The following is a 16,894-nucleotide window of genomic DNA, read 5'->3' as shown; positions in this document are numbered from 1 at the left end:
AAGAAGAACTAATACCTCTACTTTTAAAAGTCTTCCAGAAGACTGAAGACACTGGAATACTCCCTGCCAGCTTCTATGAAGCCAACATCACTCTGATACCAAAAGCAGACAGGGACACAACCAAAAAAGAAAACTACAGACCAATATCTCTGATGATCATAGATGCTAAAATATTGAACAAAATTCTAGCCAACTGGATACAGCAGTATATTAAAAAGATTGTTCATCATGACCAAGTGGGGTTTATCCCAGGCATGCAAGGTTGGTTTAATATACGTAAATCAATCAATGTGATCCACCACATCAACAAAAGCAAAACCAAAAACTACATGGTCATATCAATAGATACAGAGAAAGCCTTTGACAAAATACAACATCCCTTTATGATCAAAACACTACAAAAAATGGGAATAGATGGAAAATTCCTGAAGATAATGGAGTCTCTATATAGCAAACCTACAGCCAACATCATACTCAATGGTGAAAAACTGGAAGCATTTCCACTCAGATCAGGTACTAGACAGGGCTGCCCACTATAACCATTAATATTTAACATAGTGTTGGAAGTTCTTGCCATAGCAATCAGGCAGGAGCAAGGAATTAAAGGGACACAGACTGGAAGAGAAGAAGTCAAACTCTCCCTATTTGCAGATGACATGATGGTATACACAGAAAAACCTAAGGAATCCAGCAAGAAGCTTTTGGAAATCATCAGGCAATACAGTAAGGTGTCAGGCTACAAAATTAACATTCAAAAGTCAGTAGCATTCCTCTATGCAAACACTAGCTAGAAGAAATTGAAATCCAGAAATCAGTTCCTTTTACTATAGCAACTAAAACAATAAAATATCTAGGAGTAAACCTAACCAAAGAAGTGAAAGACTTGTATACTGAAAATTATGAGTCACTAGTCAAAGAAATTGAAAAAGACACAAAGAAGTGGAAAGATATTCCATGTTCATGGGTTGGTAGAATTAACATCATCAAAATGAATATACTACCCAGAGCCATCTACAAATTTAATGCTATTCCCATCAAGATCCCAAGCACATTTTTTAGGAGAATAGAACAAATGCTACAAATGTTTATCTGGAACCAGAAAAGACCTAGAATTGCCAAAACAATTTGAGAAAAAAGAACAGAACCGGAGGCATCACATTGCCAGATCTCAAACTGTATTATAGGGCCATTGTCATCAAAACTGCTTGGTACTGGAACATGAACAGACACACTGACCAGTGGAATAGAATTGAGAGCCCAGAAGTGAGCCCCCACACCTATGGACATCTAATCTTTGACAAAGGGGCCCTGACTATTAAATGGGGAAAGCAGAGTCTCTTCAACAAATGGTGTTGGAAACAGTGGGTTGAAACATGCAGAAGAATGAAACTGAATCACTGTATTTCACCAAATACAAAAGTAAATTCCAAGTGGATCAAGGATTTGGATGTTAGACCACAAACTATCAGATACTTAGAGGAAAATATTGGCAGAACTCTTTTCTGCATAAATTTTAAAGACATCTTCAATGAAACGAATCCAATTACAAAGAAGACTAAGGCAAGTATAAACCTATGGCACTTCATCAAATTAAAAAGCTTCTGCACAGCAAAAGAAACCACTACCCAAACCAAGAGACCCCTCACAGAATGGGAGAAGATCTTTGCATGCCATACACCAGACAAGAGTTTAATAACCAACATATACAAAGACCTTGCCAGACTCAACAACAAGACAACAAATAACCCCATCCAAAAATGGGGGGAGAACTTGGACAGAATATTCATCACAGAAGAGATCCAAAAGACTGAGAAACACATGAAAAAATGCTCCAAGTCTCTGATTGTCAGAAAAATGCAAATAAAGACAACAACAAGATACCGCTTCACTCCTGTGAGAATGTCATACATCAGAAAAGGTAACAGCAACAAATGCTGGAGAGGGTGTGGGGTCCAAGGAACCCTCCTACACTGCTGGTGGGAATGTAAATTGGTCCAACCTCTGTGGAGAACAGTCTGGAGAACTCTCAGAAGGCTAGAAATGGACCTATCCTATGATCCTGCAATTCCCCTCCTGGGGATATATCCTAAGGAACCCAACACTTCCATCCAAAAAGATCTGTGTACACATATGTTCTTGGCAGCACAATTTGTAATAGCCAAAACCTGGAAGCAGCCCAGTGTCCAACAACAGATGAGTGGCTGAGCAAGTTGTGGTATATATACACAATGGAATACTACTCAGCTATAAAAAATGGTGACTTCGGGAGTCGGGCTGTAGCGCAGCGGGTTAAGTGCAGGTGGCGCTAAGCACAAGGACCCACATAAGGATCCTGGTTCAAGCCCTGGCTCCCCACCTGCAGGAGTGTCACTTCACAAGTGGTGAAACAGGTCTGCAGGCATCTATCTTTCTCTCCTTCTCTCTGTCTTCCCCCTCCCCTCTCCATTTCTCTCTGTCCTATCCAACAACAATGACAACAATAATAACTACAACAATAAAACAACAAGGGCAACAAAAGGGAATAAATAAATAAAAATAAATATTAAAAAAAAAAAGGTGACTTCACCGTTTTCAGCCGATCTTGGACAGACCTTGAAAAATTCATGTTAAGTGAAATAAGTCAGAAACAGGAGGATGAATATGGGATGATGTCACTCTCAGGCAGAAGTTGAAAAACAAGATCAGAAAAGAAAACACAAGTAGAATCTGAACTGGAATTGGCGTATTGCACCAAAGTAAAAGACTCTGGGGTGGGTGGGTGAGGATAATACAGATCCAAGAAGGATGACAGAGGACCTAGTGGGGATTGTATTTTATATGGAAAACTGGGAAGTGTTATGCATGTACAAACTATTGTATTTACTGTTGAATGTAAACCATTAATTCCCCAATAAAGAAATTTAAAAGAAGCTTTTGACTTTCAAGCATGAGGTCCTGAGTTCAATCCCCAGCAGCACATGTACCAGAGTGATGTCTGGTTCTCTCTCTCTCTCTTCCTATCTCTCTCATTAATAAATAAAATCTTAAAAAACAATCCCTTTAAAAAAAAAAAAGAAAGTGATGTTGCCCTATGTGGAGGTGGTTCAGCCTATAAAGTGCAGAGCCTGCCAGTGTGGCCCCCCCTGGGTTTATATCTGACACCACAGCAGTTTATACCAGGGTGGCAAGGTGCTCTGGTCACTTTCTCATGAAGTAAAATCTTAAATCAAAAGACAAAACCAAGTTAAGCAGAAAAAAGGTTATATAAGAAATATCAGCCTGTATCTTAGTAGTAAAGAAAGTATTTTGTGGGGCGGTTGTGCAGCCGGCTAAGCGCACATAGCACAGAGCTCAAGGACCGCTTTAGGGATCCAGGTTCCAGTCCCCGGCTCCACACCTGCAAGGGGAGTCGCTTCACAAGGGGTGAAGCAGGTCTGCAGGTATCTCTATTTCTCTCTCCCTCTCTGTTTTCCCCTCCTCTCTCCATTTCTCTCTGTCCTATCCAACAACGACAACATTAATAACAACAATAACTACAACAATAAAACAAGGGCAACAAAAGGGAATAAATAAATATAAAAAAAGAAAAAAGTTTTTTGTTTTTTTTTAAAAAAAGGAAGTATTTTTTGAAAAGATTTTTGATATCATGGCTGGGTCCTCATAGCTCTGGCTGACTTTTTCAGATAGACAGACATATAGACAGACTACAGCACTGGAAGCTCTAACTTTGGTTGGGTACCTGACAAAGCAGGCACTTTCCATGTGAGCTGTCTTGTTGGCTCTGAACTTTTGATTTAAAATTAACACAGACTGTGGGTACTAAGGATGGAAACTATGTTTGTGATACAGTGCTCTAACGCTGGGTCACTGAGGAGTGGTCCAGGAAGACTCAGAGTCTGCACATTTGTATGAGGCCAGTCTTCTTATATTTAAAAAATAATTTTATTTAATTTTTAATTTTTTAATATTTATTTATTCCTTTTTTCCTTTTAAAACTTTATTTGTTATTGGATAGAGGCAGAGAAATTGAGAGAGAAGGGGGAAACAGAGAGGAAGAGAGACAGAGAGAGACACCTGCAGACCTGCTTCACCGCCTGTGAAGCGACTCCCCTGCAGGATCCTGACCAGTCCTTGCACTTTGCGCCACATGCGCTTAACCCACTGTGCTACGGCCCAACTCCCTATTTATTCCCTTTTGTTGCCCTCGTTATTTATTTATTTTTTTAAAGTATTTATTTGATTTATTTATTCCCTTTTGTTGTCCTTGTTGTTTTATTGTTGTAGTTATTATTGTTGTTGTCGTTGTTGGATAGGACAGAGAGAAATGGAGAGAGGAGGGGAAGACAGAGAGGAGGAGAGAAAGATAGACACCTGCAGACCTGCTTCACCGCCTGTGAAGCGACTCCCCTGCAGGATCCTGACCAGTCCTTGCACTTTGCGCCACATGCGCTTAACCCACTGCGCTACGGCCCAACTCCCTATTTATTCCCTTTTGTTGCCCTCGTTATTTATTTTTTTAAAGTATTTATTTGATTTATTTATTCCCTTTTGTTGTCCTTGTTGTTTTATTGTTGTAGTTATTATTGTTGTTGTCGTTGTTGGATAGGACAGAGAGAAATGGAGAGAGGAGGGGAAGACAGAGAGGAGGAGAGAAAGATAGACACCTGCAGACCTGCTTCACCGCCTGTGAAGCGACTCCCCTGCAGGTGGGGAGCCGGGGTTCGAACTGGGATCCTTATGCGGGTCCTTGTGCTTTGCGCCACCTGCGCTTAACCCGCTGCGCTACAGCCCGACTCCCCTGCCCTTGTTATTTTACTGTTGTAATTATTGTTGCTGTTATTGATGTCGTTGTTGGCTAGGACAGAGAGAAATGGAGAGAGGAGGGGAAGACAGAGAGGGGGAGAGAAAGATAGACACCTGCAGACCTGCTTCATCGCCTGTGAAGCGACTCCCCTGCAGGTGGAGAGCTCAGGGCTTGAACCGGGATCCTTACGCCGGTCATTACGCTTCACACCACGTGAGCTTAACCCACTGCGTTACCGCCAGACTCCCCAAAATATTTTATTATTGTCTATTTTGGATAGACTGGAGAGAAATTGAGAGAGAAGACAGAGAGGGAGTACCTGTAACACTGTGAAGCTTCCTCCTTGCAGGTGGATTAGGGGCTTGAACCTGGTGACAGGTGCAGTCTACCAGGTGTGTTACCACCGGCCCTTTATATGTTTCTCAACAGATAGTGCATAGAAGCAGACATGAGAATCCAACTGTATTTGTTTAGAGAGATACATTGACCATAGCCACACCTCCGGAAGTCCCCGACAGATACATTGAAAAATCACAGCACCAAATGTTCCTTCGATGTGGTGGGAGCTAGGCTCGACCTGGGTCGTGCACAAGTTAAAGCAGCACATTATCCAATTGAGCTATAATGGTCACATTTCACCCTCCCTACCTTTTTTTTAAAGCAGACATCAAGGTTTAAAACCTGTACAATCCACTCCTTGTATGCTTTTTTTTTTTTTTTTTAAAAAAAAGGGGGGCGGGGATAGATAATATAATGGTTATGCAAACAAGCCTGAGGCTCCTAAATCCCAGGTTCGATCCCCCTCGCACCCCCACTAGCCAGAGCTGAGCAGTACTCTAGTTAAAAAAAAAAAGGGGTGGGTGGGTGCGTGGGTGGGGCCAGGTGGTGGCACATCTGGTGGAATACATGTTATACAAGGCGCAAGGACTCAGCTTCCAGCCCCTGGTCCCCACCTGCAGGGGAAAAGCTTCCCAAGTGGTGAAGCCGGTCTGCAGGTGTCTATCTCTCCCTCTCTATCTCCTCCCCTCTCAGTTTCTCTGTCTCTATCCAATAATAAATGCAAAAAATATATTTAAGATTTTAAAGATATACACGCTAAAGTGTGTGTCTTAAAACGGAATCAAAGCTAAGGCGGCAAACGTCAGCAGCTGCTTCATAGCAACAAAAGTGCTTCGGAGATGCCGTGCGAAGACCCATTGGGAACAAAGGACCCCAAGCCGCAGTGCCGGCAGACACAGGCGGGTCTCAGGCCCCCAGCACCGCCCGCCAGCTGCACCCACACCCGGAACAGGGTGAGCCCCGCCCCCGGAGCGAACCCCCGCGAATGAGAACAGCCCCGAGACCCAAGGGCGGGCTTTGTCTACCTCGAGGACGTATGAGAATCGCCGAGCCCAGGTTCAGGCTGCACGCGAAAACTAGGTCACAGTAGGCAAGGAAGCTTTTCCGCGAGTCTTTGCGACAGTGTCGCGCTCGGCGGGATCTGGGCCGTAAAGGCGCTCGCGGAGCCGCCCCTACCGAGGCAGCAGCGGCCGACGTGCGCGGCCATGGCGGATATGGAAGATCTGTTCGGGAGCGACGCTGACAGCGAGGCCGAACGGAAAGGTGGGAGCGGCCCAGGCCGCGCGGGAGGAGGCGGGAGCCGCGTCTGTCGGCCGGTTCCGGGTCTTCCCGACGTGCGGGCGGGCGGAGGCGCCCCCTGCATTCCCGGAGGGGCCGCGGCGGAGTGCGCCTGGGCTGGGTGTCCCCGCAGCCGGCTGCCCGGGCGCGCCCGGAGCGAAGCGGGCGCCGAGCAGGGGTGGGCGAGCAAGCTGCGCAGCCCGAGGAGGGACGGGGGGGGGGTGTCCTGCCCTCAGCTGCTCGGCACATCCCGGAGCAGAGGCGCTGCTGTTTGGGAATGAATGGGCACTAAGCGTTCAGGGCTGTGGGACTAGGATGGGCGAGTTGGCAGAGCTCCCCACACTTGCCAACGTTGGGAGGGAATTGTCTGGGTGAAAAGACCTAGGAGAACACGGCTTTTTAAAAATTTGTGGGCTCTTTTTTTGGGGGGGCAGGGGGTTTACATATAGGCGTGAAGGGACCCTTTATCAGCTTGTGCAAAAGCTCCAGAATGATATCAGATCGGGGAAGCTTATGAAGTCTGTGTTTGGAGAGGAGAAATAAAGGGCTTGCCGGTGAATAAACCTATATATATATATATATATATGTATACATATAATATTTATTCCCTTTTGTTGCCCTTGTTTTATTGTTGTAGTCATTATTATTATTGATGTCGTTGTTGTTGGATAGGACAGAGAGAAATGGAGAGAGGAGGGGAAGACAGAGGGGGAGAGAAAGATAGACACCTGCAGACCTGCTGCACCGCCTGTGAAGCGACTTCCCTGCAGGTGGAGAGCTGGGGGCTGGAACCGAGATCCTTACACTGATCCTTGTGCTTCACGCCACCTGCGCTTAACCCGCTGCACTACCACCCAACTCCCCAATCAATATATTCTTATACTGCATCTCAGTATTTTTGTCACAAAGGCTAGATTTTTGGAGTTTGAAATATTGAACAAGTGTTATTTGAATTGAGAAGGGGCCGAATTTTACTCTCCAGTGTAAAAGTAATGCATATATATGTATGTGCGTATATATATATATCTCAACATGAGTTATTGTAATTGGTTGTTGTTCTTGCTCCTCTAGTTCTTTAATATAGTGAAGAGGGAGCATCAGGTGGAACTCAGAGTGAAGGCTCTAACGAGGATGATTATCCAAAGGCTCTAGTTAGGATGATTTGGAAAGTATAAAGGATAGAGGAGTCGCATAAAAGTTATGCAAAAAGGCGTCCCTGAGAATGCTAGGTCCCAGGTTCAGTCCCCAGCACCAGCATAAGCCAGAGCTAAGCAATGCTGTGGTAAATAAATAATGTGAGGGAGTCGGGCGGTAGCGCAGCGGGTTAAACGCATGTGGCACGAAGCGCAGGGACCGCTGTTAGGATCCTGGTTCCAGCCCCCGGCTCCCCACCTGCAGGGGAGTCGCTTCACAAGCGGTGAAGCAGGTCTGCAGGTGTCTATCTTTCTCTCCCCCTCTCTGTCTTTCCTTTCTCTCTCCATTTCTCGCTGTCCTATCTAACGACGATGACATCAATAACAACAATAACTGCAACAACAATGAAAAACAAGAGCAACAAAAAGGAAAAATAAATAATAATAATAATGTGAATACAGTTCTGAAAGTATAAAGCCTCATTCAGTATGTTCCACTAACTTTGCTAATATTTTCGTGTTTTCATTCCTCAATACCCCTTCACTCTTCAAGTCACAACTACTTGTGAGTCCTCTCATCAAGTTATTTATTCCTAAATATTTATAGATTCACCCATACTGTTTCTTCCTAGCTGTTGGGAAGACGATGAAAATATCTTTATTATATATGTATAATTTATATATATATATTCATCCCTTTTGTTGCCATTGTTGTAGTTATTATTGTTGTTATTTATGTCGTTGTTGGATAGGACAGAGAGAAATGGGGAGAGGGGCAGAGAAAGACACCTGCAGACCTGCTTCACTGCTTGTGAATCCACTCCCCTGCAGATGTGGAGCAGGGTGCTCGAACCGGGATCCATATGCGGTCCTTGGCGCTTTGCACCACCTGTGCTTAACCCACTATGCTACCACCCGACTCCCTTAGATGTATAATTTTTTTTTTCCTTTTATCACCAGTGTGTTACCACTGGAGCTCAGTGCTAGCACTACAGATTCACTGCTCCTGGTGGCCTCTTTTTCCATTTTATTGGATAGGACAGAGAAATTGAGAGGGGAGAGGGGATAGAGAGGAAGAGAGACACCCGCAGACTTGCTTTGCTGCCCGTGAAGCGTCCCCTTAGCAGGTGGGGAGCCGGGGTCACAGCCCGAATCCTTACGCAGGTCCTTGGGATTAGTACTGTGTGTGCTTGACCGGATGCGTTCCTGCCCAGGCCCCAAGATCATCTCTTTCTAAACTTTTTTTTTTAAGTCTTTATTGGATAGAGACAGCCTGAAATCGAGAGGGTAGGAGGAGATAGAGGAAGAAAGATACTTGCAGCACTGCTTCACTACTCGTAAAGCTTTCCCCCTGCAGGTGGGGATGGGGGCTTGAACCTGGGTTCCTTTGCATTGTGACTTGTCGCTCAACCAGATATGCTACCACTTGCTCCCAAATCATCTTTATACCCATCTGTCCCTACCAGCTTACTCCCATGCCTAATATATGATTGGTAAATAATTGGATTAAGGCGAGGGAGATAGCATAATGGTTATGTAAAAAAGATGAGTCCTAAGGCTTCAGAGCTCCCAGGTTCAAGCCCCACACCACCAAATCCAGAGCTGAGCAGTGCTGTGGTTACTAATATAATACTAATACTAGTATCTAATAATTAAATAGATACTAATTTAGCAGGATGTACCATTCAGGGAGCTAGAAGATGACTCATCAGGTGGTGGGGACTGGGGACCCTGTTTCAGCTGCAACCACCACTTGTAAAGGGGAAGCTTTGCCTTTGATTGGATAGAGACAGAGATATTGATGGGGAAGGGCAGATAAAGAGGGATAGAGGCAATTTCTTGGTGTAGTAGTGGGTAAAATTCTTAGCTAGGTCCCGGGTCTTTTTTAATTTCTTTCAATCGCTTTTTGTAGTTTTTATTGGCTAAGTCCTGTGACTGCTAGGCTACAATTACCCCTAAGCATTTTGTTTTGGTTACTATTGCAAGTGGAATTGCAGTGTCAGTTTTAGTTTCGGATCTTTCATTGTTGGCGTCTAAAGCTGTATGTTTGTGTGTCCTGGAACCTGAACGCACTGGCTCTGATAGTTACTTACTTGTCTTTGTATCACAAAGAGCAGAGCACTGCTCAGTTCTGGCTTACTTTATAGCCAGTGAACCTGGGACTTCTAGGGCCTCAGACATGAAAGTCCCATGTGCTACTGCTGTAATGTCTTTCTGACCCTGTGTTTCTAGCATATTTAACATGAGACTAGACCATTTATGAATGGAGAGAGTTTGTTTGATCAGTTTCTTTCCAATTTGGATCACTTTTTATTGCCTAATCTCACTGGCTAGAACTTTCTGTATAGTGTTAAATAGAAGTGGTGAGAGTATATATTCTTTATTTTTCTTGTCTATATTTCATTTTTTTCTATGTTCTGATCTTTATTATTATTTTTTTTCCTTCTGGTGCCTTGGAGTTAGTTTTCTTTTTCAGTTCCTGAAAACATAAGGCTAAATTAACACTTTTTTTAAATAATTTTTTTATATTTATTCCCTTTTGTTGCCCTTTTTTTGTTGTAGTTGTTGTTATTGATGTTGTCATTGTTGGATAGGACAGAGAGAAATGGAGAGAGGAGGGGATGACAGAGGGGAAGAGAAAGCTAGACACCTGCAGACCTGCTTCATTGCCTGTGAAGCGCAGCAGCCCCCCCCCCCCCCCCCGTGTTGGGGGTTCGAACCTGGATCTTTCTGCCGGTCCTTGCGCTTTGTACCATGTGCACTTAACCCACTGTGCTACCCTCCGACTCCTTTTTTTTTTTTCCCAAGCATTTTATTTATTCATGAGAAAGATAGGAAGAGAGAAAGAACCAGACATCATTCTGGTACATGTAATACCAGAGATTGAACTCAGGGCTTCCTGCTTGAGAATCAGTGCTTTATTCATTGTGCCACCTCCTGGACCACAATTTTTCTTTCTTTTTTAAAAAGACTTATTTAATTTAATTATTTTAAAGTTTTTATTTAGGGACCAGGCAGTGGCACACCTGCTTAAACGCACATTATCACCATGCGAAAGGACCTGGGTTTGAGCCCCTGCTCCCCATCTTTGGGGGTATGCTTCATGAGTGGTGAAGCAGGTTAACCCCCTCCTTTTTTTTTCCTCCAGGATTATTGCAGGGGCTTGGTGCCTGCACCATGAATCCACTGCTCCTGGAGGCCATTTTTTTCCTTTTGTTACCCTGGTTGTTTTTATCGTTGTTGTGGTTATTTCGCTGCTGTTGATGTCGTTGTTGTTGGATAGGACAGAGAAATGAAGAAAGGAGGGGAAGACGGGGAGAGAAAGACAGACACCTGCAGACCTGCTTCACCTCTTGTGAAGCGACTCCCCTGCAGGTGGGGAGCCGGGGGCTGGAACCAGGGTCCTTGCGCTTTGCGCCGTGTGCGCTTAACCCCATGCGCTACTGCTCGACACCCCCCCCCCTTTTTTTTTTTGTTTTTTGTTTTAACCAGAGCACTGCTCAACTCTGGTTTATGGTGGTGCGGGGATTGAACCTGAGACTTTGGAGCCTCAGGCATCAGTCTCTTTGCTTAACCATTATGCTATCTACCCCTGCCCAAGCAGTTCAATAAAGGGAGGGAGGAAGGAAGGAGTTGGGTGGTTGGTTGTGGCGCAAAGCACAATGACCAACCCGCACAAGGATCCGGGTTTGAGTACCAGCTCCCCACCTGCAGGGGAGTAGTTTCACAAGTGGTGAAGCAGGTCTGCAGGTGTCTTTCTCTTCCCCTCCTCTCTCCATTTCTCTGTCCTATCCAACAACAACGTCAACAACAAGAGTAAAACAACAAGGGGAACAAAAGGGAGTAAATAAGTATTTTTTAAAAAAAGAAAGAAAGCGGGGGAGTCGGGCTGTAGCGCAGCGGGTTAAGCGCAGGTGGCGCAAAGCACAAGGACCGACATAAGGATCCCGGTTCGAGCCCCGACTCCCCACCTGCAGGGGAGTCGTTTCACAGGCGGTGAAGCAGGTCTGCAGGTGTCTATTTTTCTCTCCTCTTCTCTGTCTTCCCCTCTTCTCTCCATTTCTCTCTGTCCTATCCAACAATGACAACAACAATAATAACTACAACAATAAAAAACAACAACAAGGGCAACAAAAGGGAATAAATAAATAAAAATAAATATTAAAAAAAAAAAGAAAGGGCCACTGGGAGCGGTGGATTTGTAGTGCTGTCAGTGAGCCCCACCAATAATGCTGGTGGCAATAAAAAATTATTTAAAGGTTTATTATATTTACGAATGAGAGAGAACCAGAGACTCACTTAGGCACATTTGATGTTGGAAATTGAACTCTGGACCACATATTTGACAGTTTAGTGCTTTACCCACTGTACCACATCCTAGATTGTGGCTTCATTTATTTATTTATTTATTTTTCATTTATTTATTTTTATATTGCCACCAGGATTATCTCTGGGGCTCGGTGCTGCACAACAAATCTGCAGCTCCTGGTGGCTGCTTTTCCCATGTTTCCCCCTCCCCCTTATTTGATAGGACAGAAAGAAATTGAGGGGAGAGAGAGACAAATAGGGAGAGAGAGAAAGACAGATACCTACAGACCTTCTTCACGACTTGTGAAGCATCCCCCATACAGGTTGTAAGAGGGAGGCGCTTGAACCTGGGTCCTTGCACATGGTAATGTATGTGCTTAACCAGTTACATCATCACTCGGCCTCCATGCCTAGACTACTATTTTATTTTATTTATTTGCCTCCAGGGTTATTGCTGGGGTTCTGTGCATCATGAATCACACTGCTCCTGGACGCTATTTTTTTCCCTTTTGTTGCCCTTGTTTTTTTATCATTGTTGTGGTTATTATTATTATTATTAATTTTTATATTTATTTTATTTATTTATTCCCTTTTGTTGCCCTTGTTGTTTTTTTATTGTTTGTAGTTATTATTGTTGTTGTCGTTGTTGGATAGGACAGAGAGAAATGGAGAGAGGAGGGGAAGACAGAGAGGAGGAGAGAAAGATAGACACCTGCAGACCTGCTTCACCGCCTGTGAAGTGACTCCCCTGCAGGTGGGGAGCCGGGGTTCGAACCGGGATCCTTATGCCGGTCCTTGTGCTTTGCGCCACCTGCGCTTAACCCGCTGCGCTACAGCCCGACTCCCTGTTGTGGTTATTATTATTATTGATGCCATTGTTGAATAGAACAGAGAGAAATGGAGAAGGGGTGAGAGAGACACCTGCAGACCTGCTTCACCACTTGTGAAGTGACCCCCCCCCCCCCGCAGGTGGGGAACCGGGGGCTCAGACTGGGATCCTTACAGCAGTCCATTCTCTTCATGCCATGTGTGTTTAACCCACTGCGCTAATGCCCGACCCCCAAGACCACTATTTTAAAGACTCGTTTATTTGTTTTATTACTTTTTAAAACATTTTCTTTCTTATTTAAAAATATATTTAATTACTTACTGTTGGATAATAATAGAGAGGAATTCGGGGGGGATGGGTAGAGGGGGAAAGAGGCAGAGAGACACCTGTATCCCTGCTTTACCACACATGAACCTTTCCCCTGCCGGTGGAGACTACAGGTTTGAACCTGGGCCCTTACATACTGTCATTTGTGTGGTTAACTAGGTGCGCCAGCCACTGCCTGGCTCCAAGCCTTGTTTATATTTTATGAGAGAAAGACAGAGACACCAGAGCACAGCTCAGCTCTGTGTGGTGCTGCTAGGGGTTGAATCTGGTCCTTCAGGCATCCAAGTTCTGTGCTGTCGCACCTTGAGATAGCTCTCTGGCCCTATTATTTAGTCTGTGAGAGAAGGAACCAAAGCATTGTGCCACATGCAGTGGCAGGGATCAAATTTGGGACCTCTTGTATGCAAGTCCTTTCTTCCAGATTGCTCTTTTTAAAGAACAGATTTATATGACATAGAGAAAGCATTTCTTTTTTTTTCCCTTTTTGTTGCCCTTGTTTATCATTGTTGTTATTGCTGTTGTTTTTGGATAGGACAGAGAGAAATGGAGAGAGGAGGGGAAGACGGGGAGAGAAAGATGGACACCTGCAGACCTGCTTCACCGCTTGTGAAGGGACCCCCCTGCAGGTGGGGATCCGGGGGCTGGTGTTTGCACTTCACTTCATGGGTGCGCTTAACCCGCTGCGCTGCTGTCTGGCCTGCAGAGAAAGCATTTCATGTGAGAGATGGAGAGAAACTGAAGTAATGGATTGAATCAGGAGCCAGAGGATGCAAGTCCTTTGCTCTGCCAACTGAACAGTTTCCCCAGGCCACGAGATTTTTCTTTTTTTCTTGCCTTCAGGACCTTGCACCTATGTAATTCTATTTCTTTTTTTTTTTTTTTTTTTAAAGAATTGTAGTACTGATGCTTTTTTTTTTTTTTTTTTGCCTCCAGGGTTTATTGCTGGGGCTCGGTGCCTGCACTATGAATCCACTGCTTCTGGAGGCTATTATTTCCCTCTTTTATTGTCCTTGTTGTTTTATCATGGTTGTGGTTATTAGTATTGTTGTTACTGATGTCGTTGTTGTTGGATAGGACAGAGAGAAATGGAGGGGGGGGGAAGACAGAATGGGAGAGAAAGACAGACACCTGCAGATCTGCTTCACCGCCTGTGAAGCGAACCCCCTCAGGTAGGGAGCCCGGGGTTCGAACCAGGACCCCTACACTGGTCCTTGAGCCTCATGCCATGTGCACTTAACCTGCTGTTACACGCCCGACTCCCCTGAGGCTTCTTTAAAAACTTTTTTTTAAATTATCTTTATGGGGAGTTGGGAGGTAGCACAGCGGGTTAAGCCCAGGTGGCGCAAAGCACAAGGACTGGCTTAAGGATCCCGGTTCGAGCCCCCAGCTCCTGACCTGCAGGGGAGTCGCTTCACAGGCGGTGAAGCAGGTCTGCAGGTGTCTGTCTTTCTCTCCCCCTCTCTGTCTTCCCCATCTCTCTCCATTTTTCTCTGTCCTCTCCAACAATGACGACATCAAGAACAACAATAATAACTACAACAATAAAACAACAAGGGCAACAAGAGGGAATAAATAAGTAAATAAATATCTAAAAAGTTATCTTTATTTATTTATTGGATAGAGACAGCCAGAAATTAAGAGGGGTGGTAGGGAGAGAGACAGAGAGACACCTGCAGCACTGTTTCACCACTCGTGAAGCTTTCCCTTAGTAGGTGGGGACCAGGGGCTTGAACCTGGGTCCTTGTGCACTATAATGTATACGCTTAACCTGGGGCGTCACAGCCCACCCCCTCCAATTTTTTATCAGTTGGGATGAAACATTTTGTGTTTTTAATGTGGAACCCTTGTTGGAGGGACTTGCTAATCTCTGTGTGGTTCCAATTTTTAGTTTATGTGCTGCTGAAGCAAACATAAATGAAACATTTTAATTTGATGGTAGCACAGAGCACTCATAGTTCCAAGAAACTCACCCCAGATTAGAAATTCTCAGAACTAAGCGGATTTGAGATAGCCTGGTGAACATGAGCAGTTATTTTCTTAACCATACAAAGAGATAAGCACACAGACTTAATTTGCTTTGCTGGAACATTCCTCAGGCATCAGGTTGAGCTCTTAATGACCTCTCGGCATGGGAACCACACTTTATTCTTTTGAACGAATTTTGTAAAGGCTGCAGTCTTTACTGTGTGTGGCTGCTGAAGTGTCTGTTTTGTTAGCTGAGTGGTCAGCTGGTGTCTAGAGAGAGTTCTTCAAATGCTTAATGTCCTCCCCCTCCCCCCAGATTGCAGGTGTATTTATTCATGTGTGTGTGTCGGGGCATGCTTTCCCAACCAAGCAATTGGCAAAGCCTGTCTTTGCCTTCGTTTTCTGCTTGCACAGAGCTGAGTTCAGCCAGAAATGAAATCTAGGGCCTTCTCAGTCCTTGCCTGAGTGTGTAACAGCCCTGGGCAGGCTTTTTGCCTTCCACATCTCCAGGAATATGTAAGAACTTTTCAAAACTTTTACTTCTCAGATCACATCATTCGCCAGCCTTTCTTCCCAAGCTTTTTGGCTAGCCTGTTGTCCCCAGTTGTGCTCTATTGTCCTCGCAGAGGCAACTAATACTGTTGGGCTATAGGTGTTTTTGTTTGTTGTTGGTTTTGGTGCCTGGGATCAAATCTAGGGCCTCACTATGCAAAAGCATGTACTCTGCCACTGAGCTCTAGCTGTGTGTGTGCGCGCGTGTGTGTGTTTCATTTATTTTTTTAAAAGTATTTATTTACTCATGAGAAAGATAGGTTAGAGAAAGAACCAGACATCACTCTGGTACATGTGCTGCTGGGGATTGAACTCAGGACCTCACACTTAAGAGCCCAGTGCTTTATCCACTGTGCCACCTCCCAGACCACTTAATTATTTATTTATTTGTTTTTTACAAACATCCCCCAGGTAGCTGCCTCAGCACTGGTAGACTTCCAAAAGCCGGTGAGTTAGTCCTCTGCTATCCACCCATCAGATAAATGATAATGAAGGTGGTTGTTGGAGAATGAGGACTCGCCCCTCTGCTCCCTGCGGTAGTGGGACTTGGACCAGCAATGGAGATTGTTTTCTTTCTTTCTTTTTTTAAATTTTTTTTTTTTTTACTATCTTTATTTATTAGAGACAGCCAGAAATCAAGAGGAAGGGGGAGACAGCCGAGAGAAAGAGACAGAGAGACACTTGCAGCACTGCTTCACCACTTGCAAAGCTCCCTCTGAAGGTGGGGACGGGGGCTTGAACCTGGGTCCTTGAGCATTGTAACATGTGCACTCAACCAGGTGCGCCACCACCCGGCCCCGGAGATTATTTTCTTAAGGTAGAATTGAGCTGTGGAGCAAGGGTTGGGGGTTGAGCAGGATAAGCTGAAATACTACAAAGCTGTTTTCTTTTTAACTTTTTTTTATCATTATTTATTTATTAGGTAGAGACAGCCAGAAATTAAGAGGAAGAGAGACAGAGAGACACCTGCAGCACTGCTTTACCACTCGTGAAGCTTTCCCCCTGCAGGTGGGAACTGGGGACTCGAACCTGGGTCCTTGCGCATTGTAACGTGTGCTCAACCAGGTGCGCCACCACCCGGCCCCCTCAACATTGTTTTCTTAGTGAGATTCAGCTGATTTTTCTTGGAGCATTTTCCTGGTTGATAATATGTTTGATTGGTTTCCAAAGGACTGAGGAAATTGGTTCTAGTAGTTCCCCCCCACCAAGACTAATGCTGGGGCTTGGTACCTGCACAACAAATCTACTAATTCCTGTGGCCATTTTTAGTTTCCTACCCCTCCCCCCTCTTTTCTGGGTAGAGGCAGAGAGAAATTAAGAAGGGGGAAATCAAGAGGAAGAGAGAGACACCTGCAGAACTGCTTTGCCACTAGTGAAGCT

At 44.7% G+C, this 16,894-nt stretch overlaps 1 protein-coding gene across 1 annotated transcript in view; it reads left to right on the top strand.

The window, feature by feature from the left end:
- Positions 1-6,231: 6,231 nt before the first annotated feature.
- The window catches only part of LEO1 (LEO1 homolog, Paf1/RNA polymerase II complex component), a 33,256-nt gene continuing 22,593 nt past the window's right edge, over positions 6,232-16,894 (top strand). Inside the window, exon 1 of the mRNA XM_007531887.2 lies at positions 6,232-6,385. Coding sequence (XP_007531949.1) covers positions 6,328-6,385 — 58 coding nt within the window. The 5' untranslated portion in view covers positions 6,232-6,327. The remainder of the gene's footprint in view (positions 6,386-16,894) is intronic.

The sequence above is a fragment of the Erinaceus europaeus genome, chromosome 16 (genome assembly GCF_950295315.1).
Source record: "Erinaceus europaeus chromosome 16, mEriEur2.1, whole genome shotgun sequence".
NCBI classification, from domain to species: domain Eukaryota; kingdom Metazoa; phylum Chordata; class Mammalia; order Eulipotyphla; family Erinaceidae; genus Erinaceus; species Erinaceus europaeus.
Note: the sequence above shows the minus strand (reverse complement) of the source record. Positions and strands in the feature narration are given on the sequence as shown.